Raw genomic sequence first — 20605 nt, 5'->3', positions numbered from 1 at the left:
TGATATTCCGTAGACAATTTGTCAACTTCCAATTTCATGGTCAAACGAAAAGATGATTGCTTTTTTTCTGTCTAGACTAAGTTAGAAATAATTGCGCAATATTTGTAAACGAGCATTGCCTTTTTTTTGCACTTATTATATTTACTAGTGCATGAAAACAATTGAGAAACTGGGAAGATAAGATGGTTGTTTATTCAATGCTAAAATTTACTGTTGATGAAACTCTTGGATATAAATACGGCAGCAAAACAAGATGTTTTGTTATTGTACGTTCAGCAGAGCAACTAGTAACTATACAAATTATATTGTACCGAAGTTTAAAAAATACAATTATAATGGATCGTTGGTTCGGGAAAACAGCTATTGTGACGGGAGCTAGTTCCGGAATAGGGGAAGTGATTGCGGAATATTTAGTGAAAGAAGGGATGCAGGTATATAAAATATAAAATATTTAAATAAGTACATAATGATATTTATATCAATATTGATATTAGGTTGTGGGTCTATCGCGCCGGGTGGAACGAATTCAAGCTAATGCTGTTAAACTCGCTGATAGTAAAGGAAAACTTTATGCATTTAAATGTGATATTCGCAATGAGGAGGAAGTCTGCAAAGCGTTTGAATGGACAACTGCAAATGTCGGTATCGTTCATGTGCTGGTCAACAACGCTGGCATCAGCCGCCCAACTAATTTAATTGCGGGAGACGCTGAAATGTGGCGGACAGTTCTAGAAACAAATGTGTTGGGTCTTTGCGTAGCTCAAAGAGAAGCCTGCAAGCTGATGATGGCAAATGATATTGCCGGGCATATTGTCAATATTAACAGTATTGCAGGTCAAAGTCACCTATATTATGCGAGCACCAATGTTTACGGTGCAAGCAAACACGCCCTTACGAATATTTGTGAAATGTTAAGGAGCGAACTAACTACCAATAAATCAAAAATTAAAGTAACCGTAAGTATTTGTTTATTTAAACAGAACATTTAAAAAAAATAGAGTAAGGGAATTATTTATAAACATAGTCATTATAATTTCTAGAGCGTTAGCCCAGGATTGGTGAGGACTGAAATAAATGAATTGTATTCTTTTCCGGATGAAGTGGAAGCAATGAAAGATATGCCAATGTTGGAGCCCAAAGATGTTGCAGAAGCAGTTCTATATACCTTGGGTACTTCTCCATCAATTATGGTCAACGAAATCACTTTGAGGCCGGTTGGATCCGCATTTTAGAAATAAAAAAAATTATTTATATTTTATTCCCTGATTTTCTTGCACGTATCAATCGTATTTACTGCTTTCAACTTCATTCTTCTCATATGTAATATATATTCAATTTAAATAGTTGGTGGTGCGAAAAATTTAAAGAATTAAAAGGGACTCTAGTTTTAACCTACTTGATGTTTAACTTGTGGAAGTGGCAAATCATTCGAGTGTGAACAAAATAAAGTTTATTATTGTAAGTTAATTAACGTAACATATAAAGGACAGAGTAATCGGCGCGTAACGATAAGCAGTGGGCAGCTCAGTAATTGGCACTTCGTCTCTGTATCTCTGTATTTCGCGTTTCTCTTGTTCGATTTGAATTCTGTTTCCTTCAAGTAGGAGAAGAAGAGTTGCTTAATCAAATGCACTACATTTCGACACTTGTATACATCCGGAGGTGTATAAAAGTCGATATCAAATTTCAGAAAATCAGGAATTCAAAACTGGCACTACCATGCTGTCAAAATTAAATACGTACGATGTTTTACATGTAAACAATTTTTTTTAGTCGCGTTTAGCGAGCGTATCGCAATACTGATAGTGGTGGCGTTTTGTCGCCGTTGCTGTGTGCAGTTTAGTGCACATGCAGTTTCATTCCGGCCATCGAGTGAGTCGCGTGTGTTCACCGCGACTAGTCTAATTTCTTTGAAACAAAATTTAGTAAGTCGATTTAAATTCAATAAATGATAAATTAAATAAATGTGATAGCACTTGTCGAATGTTAGGTTCCGACGGTCGTCGGTGATTGTTTTTCGTTTGTGGAATTCTATTCCATTCGTGGAAGTCCACATGTGAACAGCGGGTGTTAAGTGGGCTACCGTAGGTTCAGTTATTTTTTCGCACATCAGAATAACTTGGATTTATAAATAGTGTTTGGAAATGAGCATATTTTACGGCAAGTCTTTATAGCTACGAGATTTGATGTTTTCACACGCAATTTTTGTCAATTTTGAAAAGTTGCGGTGGAAAATGGTCTGTATCTCGCGTTTTCTTGACTGGATTTTAATTCTGTTTGCTTCAGGTGATTGAAGAGGAGTTCTTTAATCGTATGAACTACATTCAGTCACCATCAAGGGTCGGGAAGGGCCCTTAAATCACTCTCAAACTTCAACCATTTTTGTCATTTTTGAAGAGTTGAGGTGGAAAATGGGCAGTATATCGCGTTTACTTGACTGGATTTTGTTTCTGTTTGCTTCAGGTGATAGAGGAAGAGTTCTTTAATGGTATGAACTGCATTTAGTCTCTCTCAAGGGTCGGGAAGTGCCCTGAAATCACTCTCAAACTTCCGCAATTTTTGTCATTTTTGAAAAGTTGTTGTGGCCTGTATCTCCCGTTTTCCTGACTCGATTTTAATACTTTTGAGTATGTGGAAGTATTAAATTAATCTCCATTTTTATTTTTGTCATTTTCAAAATATTTGGGCCTTGTGACTAAAGATTTCCAGTTGGGCGCCGTAGAAATTTTGCTTAGTGCGCTAGTAGTACCAAAACAGGCGCTGTTTGCTATGCATCCATCGTCAAGATCTGTACGCGCGAGATTTGTATGTAAACAATTTTTTTGTCGCATTCAGCGAACGTATCGCGCAATATTGATAGTGACCTCGTGTTGTCGTAGTTGGCTGTATGCATTTTGTTGCACACGCAGTGTCGCGACTAGTCCTGTTACTTCCGATCATAATTAAGTAAATTGATTTACATTCTTCGCAATCGCCGGCATATACCAGAATCGGGGTGACCGGGGTTTTACAAGCGTGATTGCATGCTGCTGTGTTTATCAATCGTGGATTAATTTTCGGTCACCTGTGCGCGCGTGTCCGTCGGCATTCAGTTATCGTTTCGCACATAAGAATAACTTGGATATATAATTAATTTCAGCAAATGAACAACTTTGATGCCCAGACAAGAAGTTTGTGAATGCACGAATGGAGTTTGCAATATCTATAAGGGAAATGATGGAGATGCGAGTGTTTTAAGGCAAGTTTTTACTACTTCCGAATTTGCTAGCTGTCGATATTTTTCTATTTAAAAAAATATTTCTATTATTATTGTTCTCAATAAAACACAATAAAAATTATAATTTTATGCATATTTATTTATTTGTGGTGTCCCGTTTGTCGTTTTCAGTATTGACGTCTTAAGTCATATTGCATATTGCATATAAATCTTATGCGCGTGGAGCGGGTGGAACATAGCTATAGGTAAGGCGTTGTTGTTTTTAAAAAGTTGAATAACGTAAAACATAAATAGAAGAATCAAATATAAATGATAAAACACGCGGTGGTCGAGTGGGTACGTGCACCTGCTAGCATGCTAGTAGACACGGATCGAATCTCAGGTATCGAAGGCATTTTTCTCAAATATAAAAATATCTGGTGTAATTTGGGTTGCATATATGAATTGCAATGAAATATAAGAGAAATTGAAATACAAGTGAGGCAATGAGAGCAATAAGAGAAATAAATAGTAGTAAGTGGAGGAGCGGGAGCAGTGAAATGGAAGAAGAGGAAGGGAGGAGTGGAGTAGCAGAGAAAAGATAGAAGGAAGAGAAAGAAGGAGTAGATAGAAGAAAGAGAGAACAAGGGAGGATCTCAGATTTTTAAATTTTTTGGTACGTGTCGTTACAGCCTACTGCTCCGATCCGTCCATTGCTCCCGGCCCATCCTACAGCTACGATGTCTCTGCGCTTCATCCCCGAAATACTCAGGCATATCAACAATTTTTATGGTGGGGGATCACCCCCAGAGAGAGGGAACTCCTTATAAGGACAATCCTTATAAGGTCTTGTTCAAATATTTCTAAGTTTTAAGTCGCCTCAAGAGAGGTGACACTTAAAAATATTCTTACAAGTTCTGACCTGTAGCTGAAATGAAAGAAGGAGCACACAAATCACAGAGGATACCTTAACAATTTTTATAGTGGGGATCATTACCTGAGAGAGGGAACTCTCCTAGAGATCTGTGCCTGAAATGATAGAAGGGGTATACAAATCAAAGAAGTAAATATATCATACTATTTCTTTATTAACAATAGCATACAAGTTTAGATTTTACAAGTCAACAGAATACATGTCGCCATATTGAAACAGGACTTTCGACCTGCATAGCCGCGCACATGCAAGCAAGTACTACTTTGTACTACCGGGATAATGAAATTAGCAAATAGCCAATTTTTCTAGGTGATTGAAATGGAAACAAATATACAGGGTGTTATAAAAAGAAAATTTTAAATACAAAAAGAAAAATATTCAAACACTACAAATATTACATGATATACATCCGATGATTAAGGAAATTAATATACAGAGTGTTACAAAAGAAAATTTAAAGTGCAAAGAAGAAAAACCTAAAACAACAGCTGCAGCATCATTTTCACGGGCACAAAAACGAATATACAGAGCGTTTCATAAGGAAAATCTGAAGAAAATTGGAAACAGAGAAAACTCATAACTGACAAACAAAAGCAATTTTCTACGTGCTGTTAGGAAAACATATACAGGGTGTTGAAAAAGAAAATTTTAGAAACTACAAATTCATAACATGAAGAGGGAAATTTACAAAGAAACAACAATATTTTAATATAAAATTGAACAAAAAGGTGCTATGAAAATAAAACACTTGCATTTTAATATACTTATTGGATTTAAATGTATTATTTGATGATAACATCAACTGCATAAGATAACCTACGGGTGAAGCATCATCAGAAATTGATAGAATATCCGGCGGAAGACCAGACGACATCAGCAGACGACAAGCGACGGCGCGTAACAAAATAGTCGGCAAATACTTTTAAAATAACTATTTCTTTGTATATATTCGCAAACTACGAAAACGAAAAACTATTCAGATTTTATTAGGACAACTAGAGTCTTCTTAATTTAATGATGCTAACGAGTGCATTTCGATTAGGAGTATAATCGTTCATGTGAAAAGACAACCGAGCCGACGGCCGACGGCAAGATGAACGTGGTCGACTAGATGAATATTGTCATTTTAATAATCCTCACATAATATTAAAAACCGTGGTTGTAATAATTAAATCATGCATGTTATTTTTAGAAACGGGACTAGGAATTCTTATAAAAATGCAACCACGTGTTTGTAATTAGCAAGATTATCGTATACACGGAAAATTAATATTAAAAATTAATAAATTTAATAAGCAATTTAAGGCGGTTAATTAAGGCGGTTTACTTAACTTTTCGTGAAAAAAAATTAATTACACACCTACCTAAGCAATGATGAGATTTTCTACTCTGGAATTTATTCTATCAACATAAACCTCGCGTATCGATTAACGGATACTTATTTCGCACTTAAGAAGACTCTAACCACCACAAATCATCACATAAAACACCCACATGTGCCAATTTTTTGCTGATGACCGAAAGAATACACTACGATTAAACCAATTAACTCAAAACGCGTGGCGATTAGAGAGACACGCCTGGAGACCACGCGGTGAAACGACTGCCGTGTGCGCTGCACGTAACCAGCTACAAGGCAGATACGTCGCGGTAACACGTGTCAGTCGAACAAAAAGTTGTTTATACACAAACGTGCTGATAAACACGTAGTGGAAAAGATCAAACTAAAATTTCACAATGTTGAAATAACCGATATACTCGAAATCTACTTTTACTTTCAATATTTCTCGGCATAAGAAAAGAATTTATTGGCTTTGGGATGTAATAAGATTGAGAAAAACAGGAATTTAATTTACATTCACTGTTAGAAATGAGAGTTAAAACATTGCGCATTAGTCTCTTAAAATAAGGCTGAGACAAAACATATCGTTCGGCGATAAGTTAAATATGATATCTACCTATTAATATTTTAATAAAGCAATTATCTCTAATATATTGGATACAAACACGCAGAAATATACAGTAAATGTTAAATAATTTCTATGCATCAGTGCAACACTCGTCGGTGTAAACTCGCTCAAGATAACAGTTGTTTACGTTCGCGAAGATGTTGAAAAATAAACACGGACAAAACTAAATTCACCGAGTGTACCAAAAACGCGTGTTTAATAAAATTGACCTTAACTCCAAGTATTACAAACTATTAAAAATAAGAATTTTCCTAAATATGACCGGTTTTCAACCGCAAGTCTTAAAACATGCTAAAAAAGAACAAACTTTTGCGGCCATTTCGAAACAGTTCAGACCGAAATTCGTAAGGTTTCAAGTGTGCATCTTGAAAACGACTCTTGTTTTATCATATAAAGAAGAAACAACTAAACTATTGCGAAGGGTTTGCGAGATATGACCACTTTTCCACCGTAAGTTTTGAAAAATGCTAAAAAAGAGCAAACTTTCGTGGCCATTTTGAGGCAGTTAGGACTGAAATTCGCAAGGTTTCAAGGATGCATTTTAAAAAAGGACTCTTGCTCTTTCATATCAAAATAAAACAACTAAAATATGGGTTCGCTAGATATGACCAGTTTTACATCAAAAGTTTCCAAAAATGCTGGAAAAAAGCAAACTTTCGCGGCCATTTTGAGACAGTTAGGACTGATTTCGCAAGGTTTCAAGTGTGCATCTTGAAAACGACTCTTGTTTTATCATATAAGGAAGAAAAAACTAAACTATTGTAAAGGGTTCACGAGATATGACCAGTTTTGCACCGGAAGTTTCGAAAAATGCTAGAAAAAAGCAAACTTTCGCGGCCATTTTGAGACAGTTAGGACTGAAATTCGCAAAGTTTCAAGGGTGCATCCTGAAAAAGGACTCTTGCTTTATCATATAAAAAAGAAATAACTAACATATTGTAAAGTGTTTGCGAAATATGACCAGTTTTCCACCGTAAGTTTTGAAAAATCCTAGAAAAGGGCAGTTAGAAAAGGAAAATAAAACAACAAATAAATCTCAGTTTCTACGGATGTTAAAGATAATTACGATACAGGATGTTTAAAAAATAACTACTTCAAATTTTAAAAAGCTTAAAATATAAGTAGAGCCCATTTTCCACGTGCGCTTATTGAAAAGCAATACACATGATGTTAGAAAAAGGAAACAACCAGTATTAAAAAGCAAACACAAAATACAAGATGGAAAGACCTTCTCCTCCCGACGTGCAAAGATATTCTATTATTCACGTGATCTTAATTATGGGCAGAACTTCACAAAGAGAAAACAAATATGTCTATACATACCTACAATCAACCAGAAAAACATGGGACAATTTATTAAGAGCAGTAACTTAAGATTAAAGCACATATATTAAGATTAAGAAATTAAGAATTTACAAATTATTAAATTGCACTAAGTACTACAAATTGAGTGAAGTAAGATGCAACCGATCCTCGAAGGATCATAATACGTATCCTTATAATTGATTGATGTTGAAATGCCGTCAGATATTCAAACCAGTCTATGGTATGTCATTGTTGACGGTAAACGAGTAATATGGTGAACAAGTAATTATCTGAACAAACATTTAGTACAGACGTACATAGCGAAAACAAAAATTTGCACATTATTCAACAAACGAATTGATGCCACGATGTCGTATTAAACTTGTGATAAGTACAATCCGTGTTGGAAGTATGTTACGATTAATTTTACTTACATGGTAGCTTTTACTCGTATATTTGGTACTTAATAATCAACGCGATTGGTTTTATTCCAATGTACATTACTGTCTAATTTCACAGCCGAAGAACCTTTACCGACGGCCGACGGAACCTCAAACGCGTACAGATGAGCCAACGCTTCATTTATGATAGATTCCGCGTGTGCTATTTCACTAACAAAACACCATTCACTGCCGCTTTCAAAAAAACACATTCGGTGGTTTATTCCATATTAATTGATTTTCTTAACTATGATTTATCGAAAGAAAACAAGTCGCGATGAAGATCCGGTGACTGAAATGGCACGCTCTGTGAATACGACTGCACGAGGTCACTATTGCCACTGCGATACGCTCGCCGAACAAGACCAAAAGAATTGTTTACGTACAAACACTAATACTGCGCATTGTGTATAGGATGTAGCGATAGAACATGGCATATTTCGAGCGGTTGTTTCAATTTGCTTGATGGGTGAACACAATTAAAAGATGGTCTACAGATACTAATATAGCCTCTTGACGGAGGAAGAGAAAGAACTGGAAGACACAGGGTTGGTCCATGCACTTACCGTACTCCAGAAACCAGTACTGGATGATGCAACTAAATCCTGGCGATGGAGGGATTTCCATTGCTGATGACACAAATGGTTTGATTGTACAAACTGAGAACAATGTAATTCCCGGAAAAACTAGCAACTCCGATGATAACCGGCACCAAACTCATGAACATTCATAAGATACAAAATTTCGTTTTTATTAACAGTCAGCCCGCTAATTCACATCGGTATTATTATACACAATTAAAGTCTCAAGAAACACGACGTGCCACGAGATATGAACGTAAACAAACTGGCGATTGAACGAACGTTCGACGCTATACACCCCACCAACGTGCCTAAAAGATTATTTACCTGCACAGATAAAGACGAACTACAAAACACGAATACTCGTATACGAGTATTCTGAAGCATTAACAAAACGACTATGTTGGGAAATTAAATCTAAATGGTTGAAATTCGACCGCAGATAAATGTGGAAATATTAAAGCAAATGAGTGTTACAAAAATGATTGAACAATCAATTTGTTTTACATAAAATATAATTGATTTATTTTTATAATATATAATATATCTATATTTATATCTTTGTGGCGTGTTCCGGAGGCGACACGCTTAATATAATTAATTTTTATCTCCATCTTGCATATATTCACATATTTCATTTCTTTTCTGTTTATCCAAGAGTCTTTAAAGTAATTGATTAGATTTCATTAAACCTAATTTTCCATCATGTTACTCCAATGTTAGAGATTAATTATTCGCTCCTCCTATTTTGATTCGAACGCCAAAATTTACAATAATTGCATCTCAGTTTCATCATGTACATAAATTAAACTAGATAGGACCATTTTCAGCCAATCGTCGATTAACACATTGCCTAAAATTCATCGATGCATATACCATATTCACGTTTTTGTTGCAGTTTTGAATGCGTTAGTGTAGTTTATACATTTTTCCTAAACGAAATGCTTTTGCAATCATTCGTCAATTTTTTTTGCGTCTTTTAAGTGAAACACTTCTCAAAGAAGTGCTTGAATTCGTAGTCAACATATTTCATTAAATATTCATACGATTAGAGATAATTACTTATATAATACCTTCAACCTTATAAAGATACATATAAATTTACATTTATACATAAATAGTTTTTACTTTCATTAAATTTTAGTGTTTAGTTGTGTTTTCATTCTCGATTTTAGTTTTGTATATAGTAAATGCGTGAGACAATCATCCATCATTGACTCGCTCGAAAAAAATATCTGATCGAGAACGAAACAAACATGTTGAACATTATTCTTGGTTTCCTTATCAGGTTTCGCTTCTATTGCACAAACACATCCTATATCTTGGAATACAAGAAAAATGCAAATCAATACACGATGTATCCGCAAACCCCTTTCGTAGGCCTAAATTATCTATCTACTTCCTCCACGATCGCATCGCATTCCGTTCAAAATTCGAACACATTTTGTCCGCCTTGCTCAGCGCCCGTTTTGCAATAAAAAATACATTCTTAAACAACTATCAATATAACTTTGCTATAAAAATATGTATGAATGTATAATATAAATATACAGATGACTGGAATAACAATGCACGTTCGCGGAACGCGCTCGTGTGATCGAGATTAAAAATAAAATATACTCGTATATAACAGGCGAACCCCCAGTTCTTCAAACGTTTTAGTTTTGCCTCTGCATTCGGTTTTCAGTTTGACAATTCTAGTCCATACTCGACTCTCAAGTTTAATTTTCACTAGCACCAGGCTGAGTACGGAAAAACACGTATAAAAATACCAAAACTGTAGCTTTGGTCCTCTATATGTATATATCTATTTATATTTCAATATATAATCTGCCTTTATATATAATATATTCAATATTTAATAAAAAATAATGATAAAATTTAAGCCCTGTACTATAATATAATACTTAAGAATCTGCACGTCGCAATCTCGTGTGGTTTCGTTTCAAGCTTCAAATTTTCGTAGCATTTTTGTTGCGAATCAATTGGAATGCGATTATGTCACTTGTCTTTCCCGGTACTCAAAATTTCTCCTGTCCGCCGCAAATAACCAGAAACAAGTAAAGAAACAATCAACAAACAAAACATATCATACAAAATATATAGCTATTTGTCTTATCTTACTCTCTTAGCTTATTAAATAAAAAATAATTTGATTTGGATTGAACAACATTTTAGTGTTCAAGTTTTTTCTCATTTTAAAGCAGGTACGACTATATTTTCTCTGGTTATTCCGCGTAATTCAGAATCAATGCAGTTGTATATTTGAATGTGTGAGTGTGTGTGTTCAGATTTCGTTCTTATTCCTTGTCGTTTGCATTGACGCGAATTAATTGTTCAGATTTCGTTCTTATTCCTTGTCGTTTGCATTGACGCGAATTAATTGCACCTATGTAAAAAATAACACACACAGGAACAAGATGAAGACGACCAAAATGCCGACGATGATCGGATACTTAAGAATAGACAGCGGTTCCTTGTAGCGCTGCCAGAGAGCTGGAAGCTGGCTCTTGGCCGAAGCTTTGTGGCGATGATGTGTAGGTGTGCCACTCGTGTGGGCTACGATGCGTTGCGTCGAGATGGTTTCAACTGCTGTAGTCGAAAACTTTGCAAATGGCGTAAAGGGCCCGGCGAGATCAGCATCCTGCGTCTTACGAATGGGACATATGCGCACTGCATACTCACACCCGGCATCAAGGCGTTCCAGAGTGCATCTAGTGTCCGGACCTTTATAAACCTATAACAAAACGCAAACAATAATATAAGCGAGACAAATTCAGAGTTAAAGAGCATACTTCTTTATATTGTTGATCTTTAAGCCTAGACAACTGAACGCAATATTCGATCGGATCTGGATTCGCGTTCCTCGACGGCATCCATTCCACGGAACAACTATTCTGATCGACATCGATAATTTTCGGAGGCTTGATTGCTGCCGGTGGAGCTAGATTCGTCATGAATTCATAATCATCCGAATAATCTCCCTCGCCGGCATCGTTACATGCGCAAATCCTAAATTTATACGTAGTCGCTTCTTGTAATTTGTTCACTTTGTACGTGAATGCAGTGCCTTTGAAAACGGTTTGGTAATCATACGCGCGGGGACTCTCCATTTCGATGATAAACGTAGTGTATTCGGGATTCTTCCCTTCGCCCCACTTAAGTTTTAAACAATTGTGTCCAACGCCAATACATTCAAGCTTAGGAGGTGCAGGCGGCAACTTCGCAGTTGCCACTCTCAGAGTAGATGACTGGGGACCCATACCCTCAGAATTCACAGCGCGTAGTTTAATTTTGTACGAAGTCTCCGGCTGAAGGTCTTCTATGACATACTTGGTTATTGGTTCTTCCGTGTGGATTACCTGATCGGCCACTTCTATGATATATTCCGAAATGGGTGTGCCATTGGACGAGGGCTCAAGCCACGACAAGGCGATAGAGGTTGGTGTGGAAGTGTGTCGGATGTTTTGGATCTGAGCAGGAGGCGCGGCTGGTGTGATGGTAGCCGCGATGGGTGAATACAAGCCATAACCGGCGGAATTAGCCGCCTGAACGCGGAAATAGTACGTTGTGAAAGGGGTGAGATTTTTCGCATCGTAGGAGGTACTCTCGCCTTGATAAATCAATGTGAATTGATCGTCCGCAGTGCCGTTGGACCCCATTTCCAGACGGTACTCCGATATAGAAGCACCGTTCGTAGCTGGTGCACTCCATTGGACAAACACGTGCGTTGAAGACCTGCATGTTGCCGTGGGCTGAGCACAAGCTTCAGGTGGAGCGGCACCACTCATTAATGATGCTTCCTCAGCCCACTCGCCCGCTCCGACTCTATTCAAAGCACGAGCTGTGAATACATATCTACTGCCAGGTAAAAGACCCTCAACATTACATTCGGTATCTTTGCTCTTATGTACCAAAGTTTTGCTTTGATCAGGAGCAGTCATCTCAACCTCGTACTCAAGCACAGGAGCTCCGCCGTCATAGTCAGGCTCGGATATCCGTAAGGTGAGTCCGGTCGCACGCGGTTTTCCCGCTAGGCGGATAGGTGCGCACCTTCCTGGGCAAATAGCCTCCGTCGTGACCGTACACAGGTCGGAGTAGTTGCTACGGCCGCCAGCGCTCTCACAGCACACACGCAGCTGGTAGGTCGTGCCCGGTGTTAGTTTATCACAGTTCGCCTCCGGGTCGGCGCCACCGTAGCACGTCACATAGCCGCCGCTAGAGCTCATCTCAAGAATATACTTGGTCACAGGTGGTCCGCCAGTGTCAATAGGTGGATCCCACTTTAACCGAAAGGAGCGTGCGTGGATCTTGCCCTTGACCACCGGATTGGAGGGTTTCGCAGGCCTATCTGGAAGTGTCTGGAAGATTACTTCTTCCGACCATTCGGAAAGACCGCCGTCATTTTTCGTTCGCAATCTAAACATAATTAGAATTAAATATTAGGATTCATTTCAATATGTAGTAAATTACTCTCTTACCTAAATTTATAATTCGTAAATTGCTTCAGACTAACAGCGGAGTGTTTGGTCTCCTGTCCATTATAGACTGGCATATAACCATAGTCGGATGTGTCCATCGCAAGAATGAACTGGTCGTCCATGGGCCGACGTGCCCACGAAAGGTGCAGGGCCTGGATGTCGGCCCGATCAAGTTGAGGTGGCGACGGCTGTGTCGGCGCGTTCTCCGACGTTTCATACACCACCACATCACTGTATTGACTGCGTCCAATATCATTGACGGCTGAAAGTCGAAACTTGTACGGCGTCGCTGCGGTGAGCTTCTGCAGAGAATGCTGGTTGCCACGCGACTTATACAATTCGACAAAATCACCGCCTTTACCCTCGTCGTATTCGAGGATGTAATGCAAGATGGGCGAGCCGTTCGCCGTCGTTGCGTTCCAGCGTAGTTGCAGTGTGCTCTTTGTACGCGAGATGAGCTTGGGTGGAGCAGGCGCGTCTGGTTCACAGGCGGGCGTGGTAAATTTGAGCGGATCGGATGCTGAGCCTTGCAGTTCGTCAAAATGCACCTGTAGACACACGGAGTACTCTAATCCAGGCCGCAAATCTTCGATGCGGCATGAGAGCGATGTTCCACTGTAGATTGACTTGTATTTCATTTCTTTACTTTTGTCACTGAGTAGCACCTCGTAGCGCAAGTCGTTCTCGGGGATGTCCAGCTCGTGGCTGTCATTGCTGGACGCTTCGGAGAGACGTCGCGGTGCCGCCCATTGCAGCAAGGCACTCCTTGAGGTCAATTCAGACACCTAAATTACAAAATTATACCGTTTATAATAAATCATTATAAAAATCATGACGTTGTAAACAAAATTTACCTTGGGTGCCTCTACAGACGACAAAATATCAGTAATATGCGCAGAATCATCATCATCCTGCAGACTGCTACTCTCCTCTCCATCTTCAGAGGTACCAACACTGTTCATTCCCTTATCTTTTACGCGTTTGATGCCATTGACGAGTTCTTTGCGACCGCCGATGCTGTCGACCGACTTCTGCTGTTTGTCCAGCTGTTTCTTCTTCAGTTTTATGTATTGCCGTTGCGAGCGTTCATCTTTGCAGAATGCTGGCGGTGGTGAGTGTCCGGATGCCGAGAGTGGCTGGTGCATGGGATGCGTTGCGCCGCCACCGCCCGGGGGCATGTTCGAGTGAAAGTGCGGATGGTGCGAGGCGAAGTTGGGCGGCATTGTATAATGGTAGGTTTGCGGCGGATGGCTGGTGCCGTTCGGTGGGCCAGCACCCTGTAAACAATACAAACAAATAGTTAATAATAATACTACTTCAAAATACCAGCAAAACACGTGTATACCGATGTAGATGTTGGATTAGCACGTTTATATGTGATAGTAATAGTCGTTTGTTGTTTATTCAAGCTATCTTGTTCCGTCTGATCGGATTGAACACTCTTTTCAGCTTCCATTTTGGTCCCGCAAATTGGAACATATGTTTCACCGTGAAATGTTTGCGAAAACACCACGTTCGGTTTGACTGCCGGCTGATTCGAAACTGAGTCGGTGAGTATGGCATTCGGTGGCACAACTTATGTGACGTTAATCGTACGTGGCGACCGTGTATGTGCGAGCGCAACTAGAGAACTGATAACAACGCCGTCGTCACAGAGATAAAAGCCGTGGCAATCAATAGCCGGTTAATGTTACCGTCTCAACTGAGAGTTGAATTACACGCAAAAAGTGGAAACAAAAACAAACGTATCATAAACAATCAAACAATAGGTACAAATTACGCATTTTTATTATGTTTTAATTTTTGTACTGATCAATAATTTGACATTGAAATAAAATAGTAAATTTAATTTATTTTCTATATTTGTTATCAAAACTTGAATGTATTATTCAGGATGTAGCGCCAGTAAATCATTTTATGATTCTGAGAAATAGCGTAATAGAAGCGAAATGTGCACATTGCACTTTTAAAATTCAATTGCTATTGAATATATTAGTTAGTCATGTGAATTATATCTTATCGAAGCGTCATAACATCATGGTGCATGATTGTACGTGCTTGCATAAGCAAAAAAAGCACAAACAAACGACATGGATTTTCAAATATCCGGTTATAAATTGTAACACATTTTACTTGTTGAATTTTGAATCAGGATTTATATTTTTCTTTGGATAAAAGAAACCTAGAAAACATAATATTAAACTATGTAAAAACCAAGTGGTATAAACATTAGTGATTAATAATATCTATTTTTAACCATCTCCGAACGCGAAATACATAAACAATTTTAGCGGAACCGTTAAACAAGCACGGCGGGTACTTAATGTTCTCAAATATTAGAGCGTTCGATAAACAATCGTATCGTTTCAAGCGGAAAAGATGCTTAGGGTTACAATTCATCACTGTAATTAATCATTTTTGAAAGTATGCAAGGCAAACCTGTCGTAAAAAAATCAAACAAAAAAGTATACATGTTTTATCTACGACATTGAAGAATATTTGTAGTATTTATTGAACTGTATTAGCCGGAAAGTAAAAATACCAAAATAATTTGAAACCGTTTGAAAATACTAATTAGGCAATAATTTCAAAATACAAATAAAATTACAACAAAAGCGGAACTTTAAAAATGAAAATTAATATATAACTAGATTATATAAACAAAAAAAAACGCAATATAATTTGAACACACCAATGTCCACAAAATTTAAAATCGTAACACAATACCTACAATTAAATTTAATCTATAATTTTATCAATAAATTTCGGCAGTTTTATTCTCAAAAAAAAAAAACTCCCGCGCATTTTTCAATAATTAGCTAATATTTTAATCAGAAGAAGGCGTAATTCGAGTAATTATTTGTCGTAAAAAATAGTTGTTGCCGGTCACCCGATCGGTCCCGAAGTCAGGCACTGTCGGCACGCAGGATGTAATTTTAGATATACAACGCTTTATAATTGTACGTAATTGCGGATGTCGCTATCTCGCATATACAAATTTTAAGCAAACACGAACGTGTCGTCTGCGTATGTGTAAGCGCATGATGAGCATATCAGATCAGAGCAAACCAACACGAAGCAGAAAAATCACAACGGAAAAAAGTAAACTATCAAAAAGCGAGCAAGGAAATAATAATCACATTAAATTTAAACAAGCAAAATATCCATATTGGTAGATTTGATTACACCGTGAAATATAAATAAAAATATGCGTGAATGGCACACGACATTCACATGACAACATGCAAAAATGTCATCAACAGGCAGCGCGTCCTCAAACAATGATTCTAGATAAGAATAATATTAGCACGCTTCCGCATTGTTAATCCATTTTTAACATTCATCTGCCAAAAATGATAAATTATGCTTTATTACATGTCAAAACACGAATTAATGTAGATGGCGCTATACTTCCAGTCGTACTCTCGTTAATTGAACAAATTGAATAACGTTCCGAAAACGTGAGTGATAAAACAGCATTTGATCAAACTTCCGGCGGTGACTTGAATGCCCGCCCAGGTCAGAAGACACAGAAACTTCCGGTCGGTTTATTCAGACCCACAGACTCATTGCACGTTAGCTGACTGCGGGAAGGCCCTACTTCCTTCTTAATTAACAAGCAGCAAAAGGCATTCATTTGGTGTCGTGCCTTTAAAGAATGGCAAATTTCTACATAAAAATTGATGTTATTGTTGTGAGTGCCGATGCATTTAGAAAGTTCATAAACTAATAAGCAGCAAGTTCAAATCCAGGCAACCAAATACGTGTTTGTTGTGAATAATAACTGAGATATTCACAGATTGCATAGCTGAAATATTCAAAAAGAAATGAAAAAGTGATTGGTTCCACTTCATCTCGTACTTAATGTGCGATCATCTCTCGACGTCGTGTAAACGCAAGAATTTACAATCCGTTCTTCGTCCTTCATGTTTAGTGCTGCCTTCACACAGTTAGACAGCATTCACTTCGTGCGTATTATATTTACATTTACACCGCAACCGTATGATTTCAAATCATACCTACTCCTCCTCCAGTTGGGCATCAAAACGTTCAATTTATTAACAAAACGATTACTTCTCGTCTGTTTCCTGGTCAAAATCATATTATATGGGCGAGTTTCTTTCGTTAGTTCCTTCACGACGCACCAACAATGTTGTTTACTCTGCCGGTTGCCAGTTACGTGAGTCGGATGGCGTCTTCGTTTCTAGAATGTAGATGTAGAATGTATGCTAGCGTACGTACGTATCGAAATATTTCTCCTCCAAAGTGTGTTAAAGAGCAAAAGAGTCGGCAAGTCGGCCGGCGCCCAATGAGAACATTCTTTGCTCTCGCGAGCGCGCGAGTCGTGCCTCGCGGCAATAATGCGCCTGGTCAATCACCTCCCCGATGTCTGACTTTCTCGGTGCGGTTCGGTTCGGTTTGTCGGATTGTGAGAGCTTCAGCATTGCTTTGGTACACACCGACTCTGAACCGAGCACGATCATTTGTTCAATAATATCAAATAGATATCAACCAAAAAGGAATCTAAATTTGGGCAAATTTGAGCAATTCCTTAATGATGGCAGGCAACCAACAAAATACAAAAATCAAAAATAAAGAAAAACACAAGAAAAGTTATGGATTTCTTAACAGTTCATTGACAAAGTTGGAAATATGGGTAACCACAGCCGTCATCATGATTAGTATGCTTAACTAAACATGGCAGGACACAATTTATAGCATGTCATGGCAACTAGCTTCAGCTGACTGAAACCCTCCGGAAGATATTTCGCTGTGAGCGTCGCGCATTGGCACATTCGCATTAGTCCAAGATGTTCGCCGTTATTATATTCAGCGCGAGAGACAACGGCGGCATTGAAATTGACATAATGGTGAATGGCCGCCGTCGACAGCCAGGAATGCCAACCACACACAAGCGCGCACAGACCCTTGCAGAAAGTCAAAGCGGCCGCCAAGCCGGGAAAGAGAATTCATCTATATGCAAATCGCACCCGAATGCAAAAAAACGAACGACAACCGTCGACAACGAAGACGATTCCAGTACTTCATGAGATTCTCCAATATGCAGAAAAATAATAATACGAAGAAAAGTGTAGAAAATTACGGCGAGGGACACATAGTGTACTTGAAATGCGATTTTAAATTCCGGATGTTACCAAAATATTTGAAGCGTGACGCAAAACACCTTGAAAGACAGTTCTTTCTGACCACCGTTTGGAATGTGAACATTGTTGACCCATGTCAACTTAAACTAGTCTATGACTCATTTTTTTCTTCCCGGAAGCTTAAAAAACACCGAACTGTTCACTTTAAAATTCTAAACTAGCGTAAAATTAACATAAATTTAAAATTAAAAATGTTTGCGCAAGCTTTTAATTTTTCCGGCTATAATCATCACGTTATGTGTATTTTTACACGGTGTATTTGTTTTCCTAGTTACATGCTAAGTGCTAAAAGCTTAAAATCAAGTGATACATCTTTTCTATTTAGAGTTTCCACAAACTAAAAACTTTCAATGTCACCCAACGCAGGCCCCATTTGAGTTCAAATTTAAGATCGACCCAACTTAAATCTGCCAGCACAAACCAGAACAAAATGATAGCGAGGTGCTCAGGCGAGTCGGGTTTAACAAACACCACACTCCAGAGAATTAGAGAGGTACCGCGCGTTCGCGGTTCGCGATTTCAAAAGACGATTCACAATCCGTGATCTGCGATTCGGAAAAGATTTCGACATACTCATACACACAGAAAACTATACCACCTACATCTAAACGTTGCGGTTGTTTTTTAAGTCGTCTGCGCCGTCATTCAAGAATGGAGAACCGAGAAGCGAGAGTTGATATCGCGCGATTATTATCCCAGTTTGCCGACATTTACCGGCTGTTACCGGCACCGGAACGCAGCAGATACGAGAGTGGAATGGAACTTTCCGAGAATAAAAAATTCGGACGCAAAGAGATATCCTCGCACGGTTCAGCGATTCCATTGTAAACTCATCAACTTGGATGGAACTTAAACTTGAAAGAAATCACTTAGAAATTTAAGAGTTTAAGTAAATTTCTATTCGACAAGTTTCTAACTTTGGCGCACTTTCAATAGATCGCCGACGATGAATTTATAAAATATGTTAAGTATGTCTTTAGGTACCTAGATGGCGCTAGTGTTATATTATAAACTATCAAAATGGAGTTTTTTAGGGGTTTTAATGATTAAATATATAAAATTAACTTACGTAATGTGGCGGATTGTGCGAGGTGAGCGGCACGAGGGCGGGATGCTGCGGCGAGAGGATGACGTGCCGCAGAGTGCCGCTCTCGTCGACGATCTGCTGCACGATATGGCCGGGCGGCACCTGGACGGGCATCGCGATCGGCGGCGACGAGTTCGTCGACACCATCGGTACCGTCACTGGTCCTAGAATAAACGAACACAAACAATTGTTTATTTATCGAATCAATTCACAAAACATCGTTTACACCACAGACAAACATCGTTATTTATCCGAAACTTTAACTTAACTTGCTTCTCAGTCATTTAGCAAATATTTTTATAAAGCATGATAAATTCTCGTAGCTAACGTGCTCAATTTCAATTGTAAAACAATAATAACGGGATTTACCAGCGTTCGTTAATTGTTATTCCTCACACACCTCGTTGCATGAATAGAAGAATGCTTATTCTTACAACTTACAAGGTGTTTCAAATCACTTGAGTAAATAATAAAATTAGATTTCTTTAAATCTAGTTAGAATATATCTAGCAACAAAAAAAGCATCAGCAATCAAGATGTAAATTGATTGATGTCATCTTCAATAAGCAGGTATCTTTAATAAGTAAGTCAAGTTGCTTAAGTGCCACGCGTAAAATTTGAACATTGGTCGCATGAATCACGCCGAGGCGGGCGGTCGCCACATTCACCACGTGAACACTACTACACTGCGAATACAGCTAATGCAAATGCAAAATGACCGTTGATATACGACTTAAGTCAAGACCAGTCAAGCCAAGAGCTGACTTAAGCCACAAGTCTAAACGAACAAACGGGCGACATATAAGAGACTTGGAGCAATACAGGATTTCTCGGAAACGCTCAAAAAGAGACCGCCCGATGGCGACTAATGATCAGCCAGCAAGAGATATCAAAACGAATATTTATAATATAAAATTCAAATATTTATATGCTATCAAACCTCAAGAGTCCACGCAGATATATAAACTATATATGAGCTTGATTGTTGTAAGGCAGGATAGTAAGTAGGTTTGATATTTATTTGATGTTCATGACAAAGGCTTGAAGATCAAACAAGTAATATGCGGCCATATCATATACAAATGTGTTTTAATAAAATATTCTTATTGCTGGTATACTTGATTTAGTACTCGCTCTATAATATATACAGGAGTCTACGTATGACACATTGGAAAAATTTGCAGGTGACCAAACCCAAAGACCCCACAAGTTACACACTACACACACATACAGATACATCCAATTGGGTTTCTTTTCATTTCTGCGCTTCTCAAGTGCGTTTTATTGGCCAAGCACGAGAAGATACTCATACGCAGATACCATGCGTCCGTCCGCGGTCGTCGTCGAACGGCCTTGACGCGCGATGCCGTTGTCCTCCGCACCGGATGGTGACCTTCAGCTTATTAGTCGCAGCTCGACGCGCGCGAGCTCACAACGCATGCTCAT

The 20605-nt window shown here is 38.4% G+C and overlaps 2 protein-coding genes and 1 long non-coding RNA gene across 7 annotated transcripts in view; 2 read left to right on the top strand and 1 right to left on the bottom strand.

Moving 5' to 3' along the window:
• Window positions 1-8: 8 nt before the first annotated feature.
• LOC135796158 (farnesol dehydrogenase-like) lies at window positions 9-1467 on the top strand. Its single transcript, XM_065308079.1, has 3 exons — window positions 9-431; window positions 495-956; window positions 1041-1467. Exons 1-3 carry the CDS (start codon window positions 183-185, stop codon window positions 1230-1232), a joined length of 903 nt encoding a protein of 300 aa, XP_065164151.1. The 5' UTR covers window positions 9-182; the 3' UTR covers window positions 1233-1467.
• Window positions 1468-1924: 457 nt separating this feature from the next.
• Window positions 1925-3281, top strand: LOC135796019 (uncharacterized). Its single transcript, XR_010549215.1, has 3 exons — window positions 1925-2237; window positions 2287-2488; window positions 3140-3281. It is a non-coding gene; the product is annotated as an uncharacterized lncRNA (long non-coding RNA).
• Window positions 3282-10766: 7485 nt separating this feature from the next.
• Window positions 10767-20605, bottom strand: part of LOC135796155 (fibronectin type-III domain-containing protein 3A-like) — a 43594-nt gene continuing 33755 nt past the window's right edge. For 4 of the 5 annotated variants that reach the window (XM_065308073.1, XM_065308074.1, XM_065308075.1 and 1 more), the window contains 5 exons: window positions 19142-19323; window positions 13762-14184; window positions 12908-13692; window positions 11222-12845; window positions 10767-11163 (listed from right to left, as the gene is read on the bottom strand). In XM_065308073.1, coding sequence (XP_065164145.1) covers window positions 10816-11163; window positions 11222-12845; window positions 12908-13692; window positions 13762-14184; window positions 19142-19323 — 3362 coding nt within the window. In that variant the 3' untranslated portion in view covers window positions 10767-10815. Of the gene's footprint in view, window positions 11164-11221; window positions 12846-12907; window positions 13693-13761; window positions 14185-14252; window positions 14497-19141; window positions 19324-20605 lie in introns of those variants that run through there. The other variant, XM_065308077.1, reaches the window with a different exon arrangement.

The sequence above is a fragment of the Atheta coriaria genome, unplaced genomic scaffold (assembly GCF_025399875.1).
Source record: "Atheta coriaria isolate IRGN ID8LTWV9N9 unplaced genomic scaffold, Caltech_Dcor_3.1 hic_scaffold_7_pilon, whole genome shotgun sequence".
Taxonomy (NCBI): Eukaryota; Metazoa; Arthropoda; class Insecta; order Coleoptera; family Staphylinidae; genus Dalotia; species Dalotia coriaria.
Note: the sequence above shows the minus strand (reverse complement) of the source record. Positions and strands in the feature narration are given on the sequence as shown.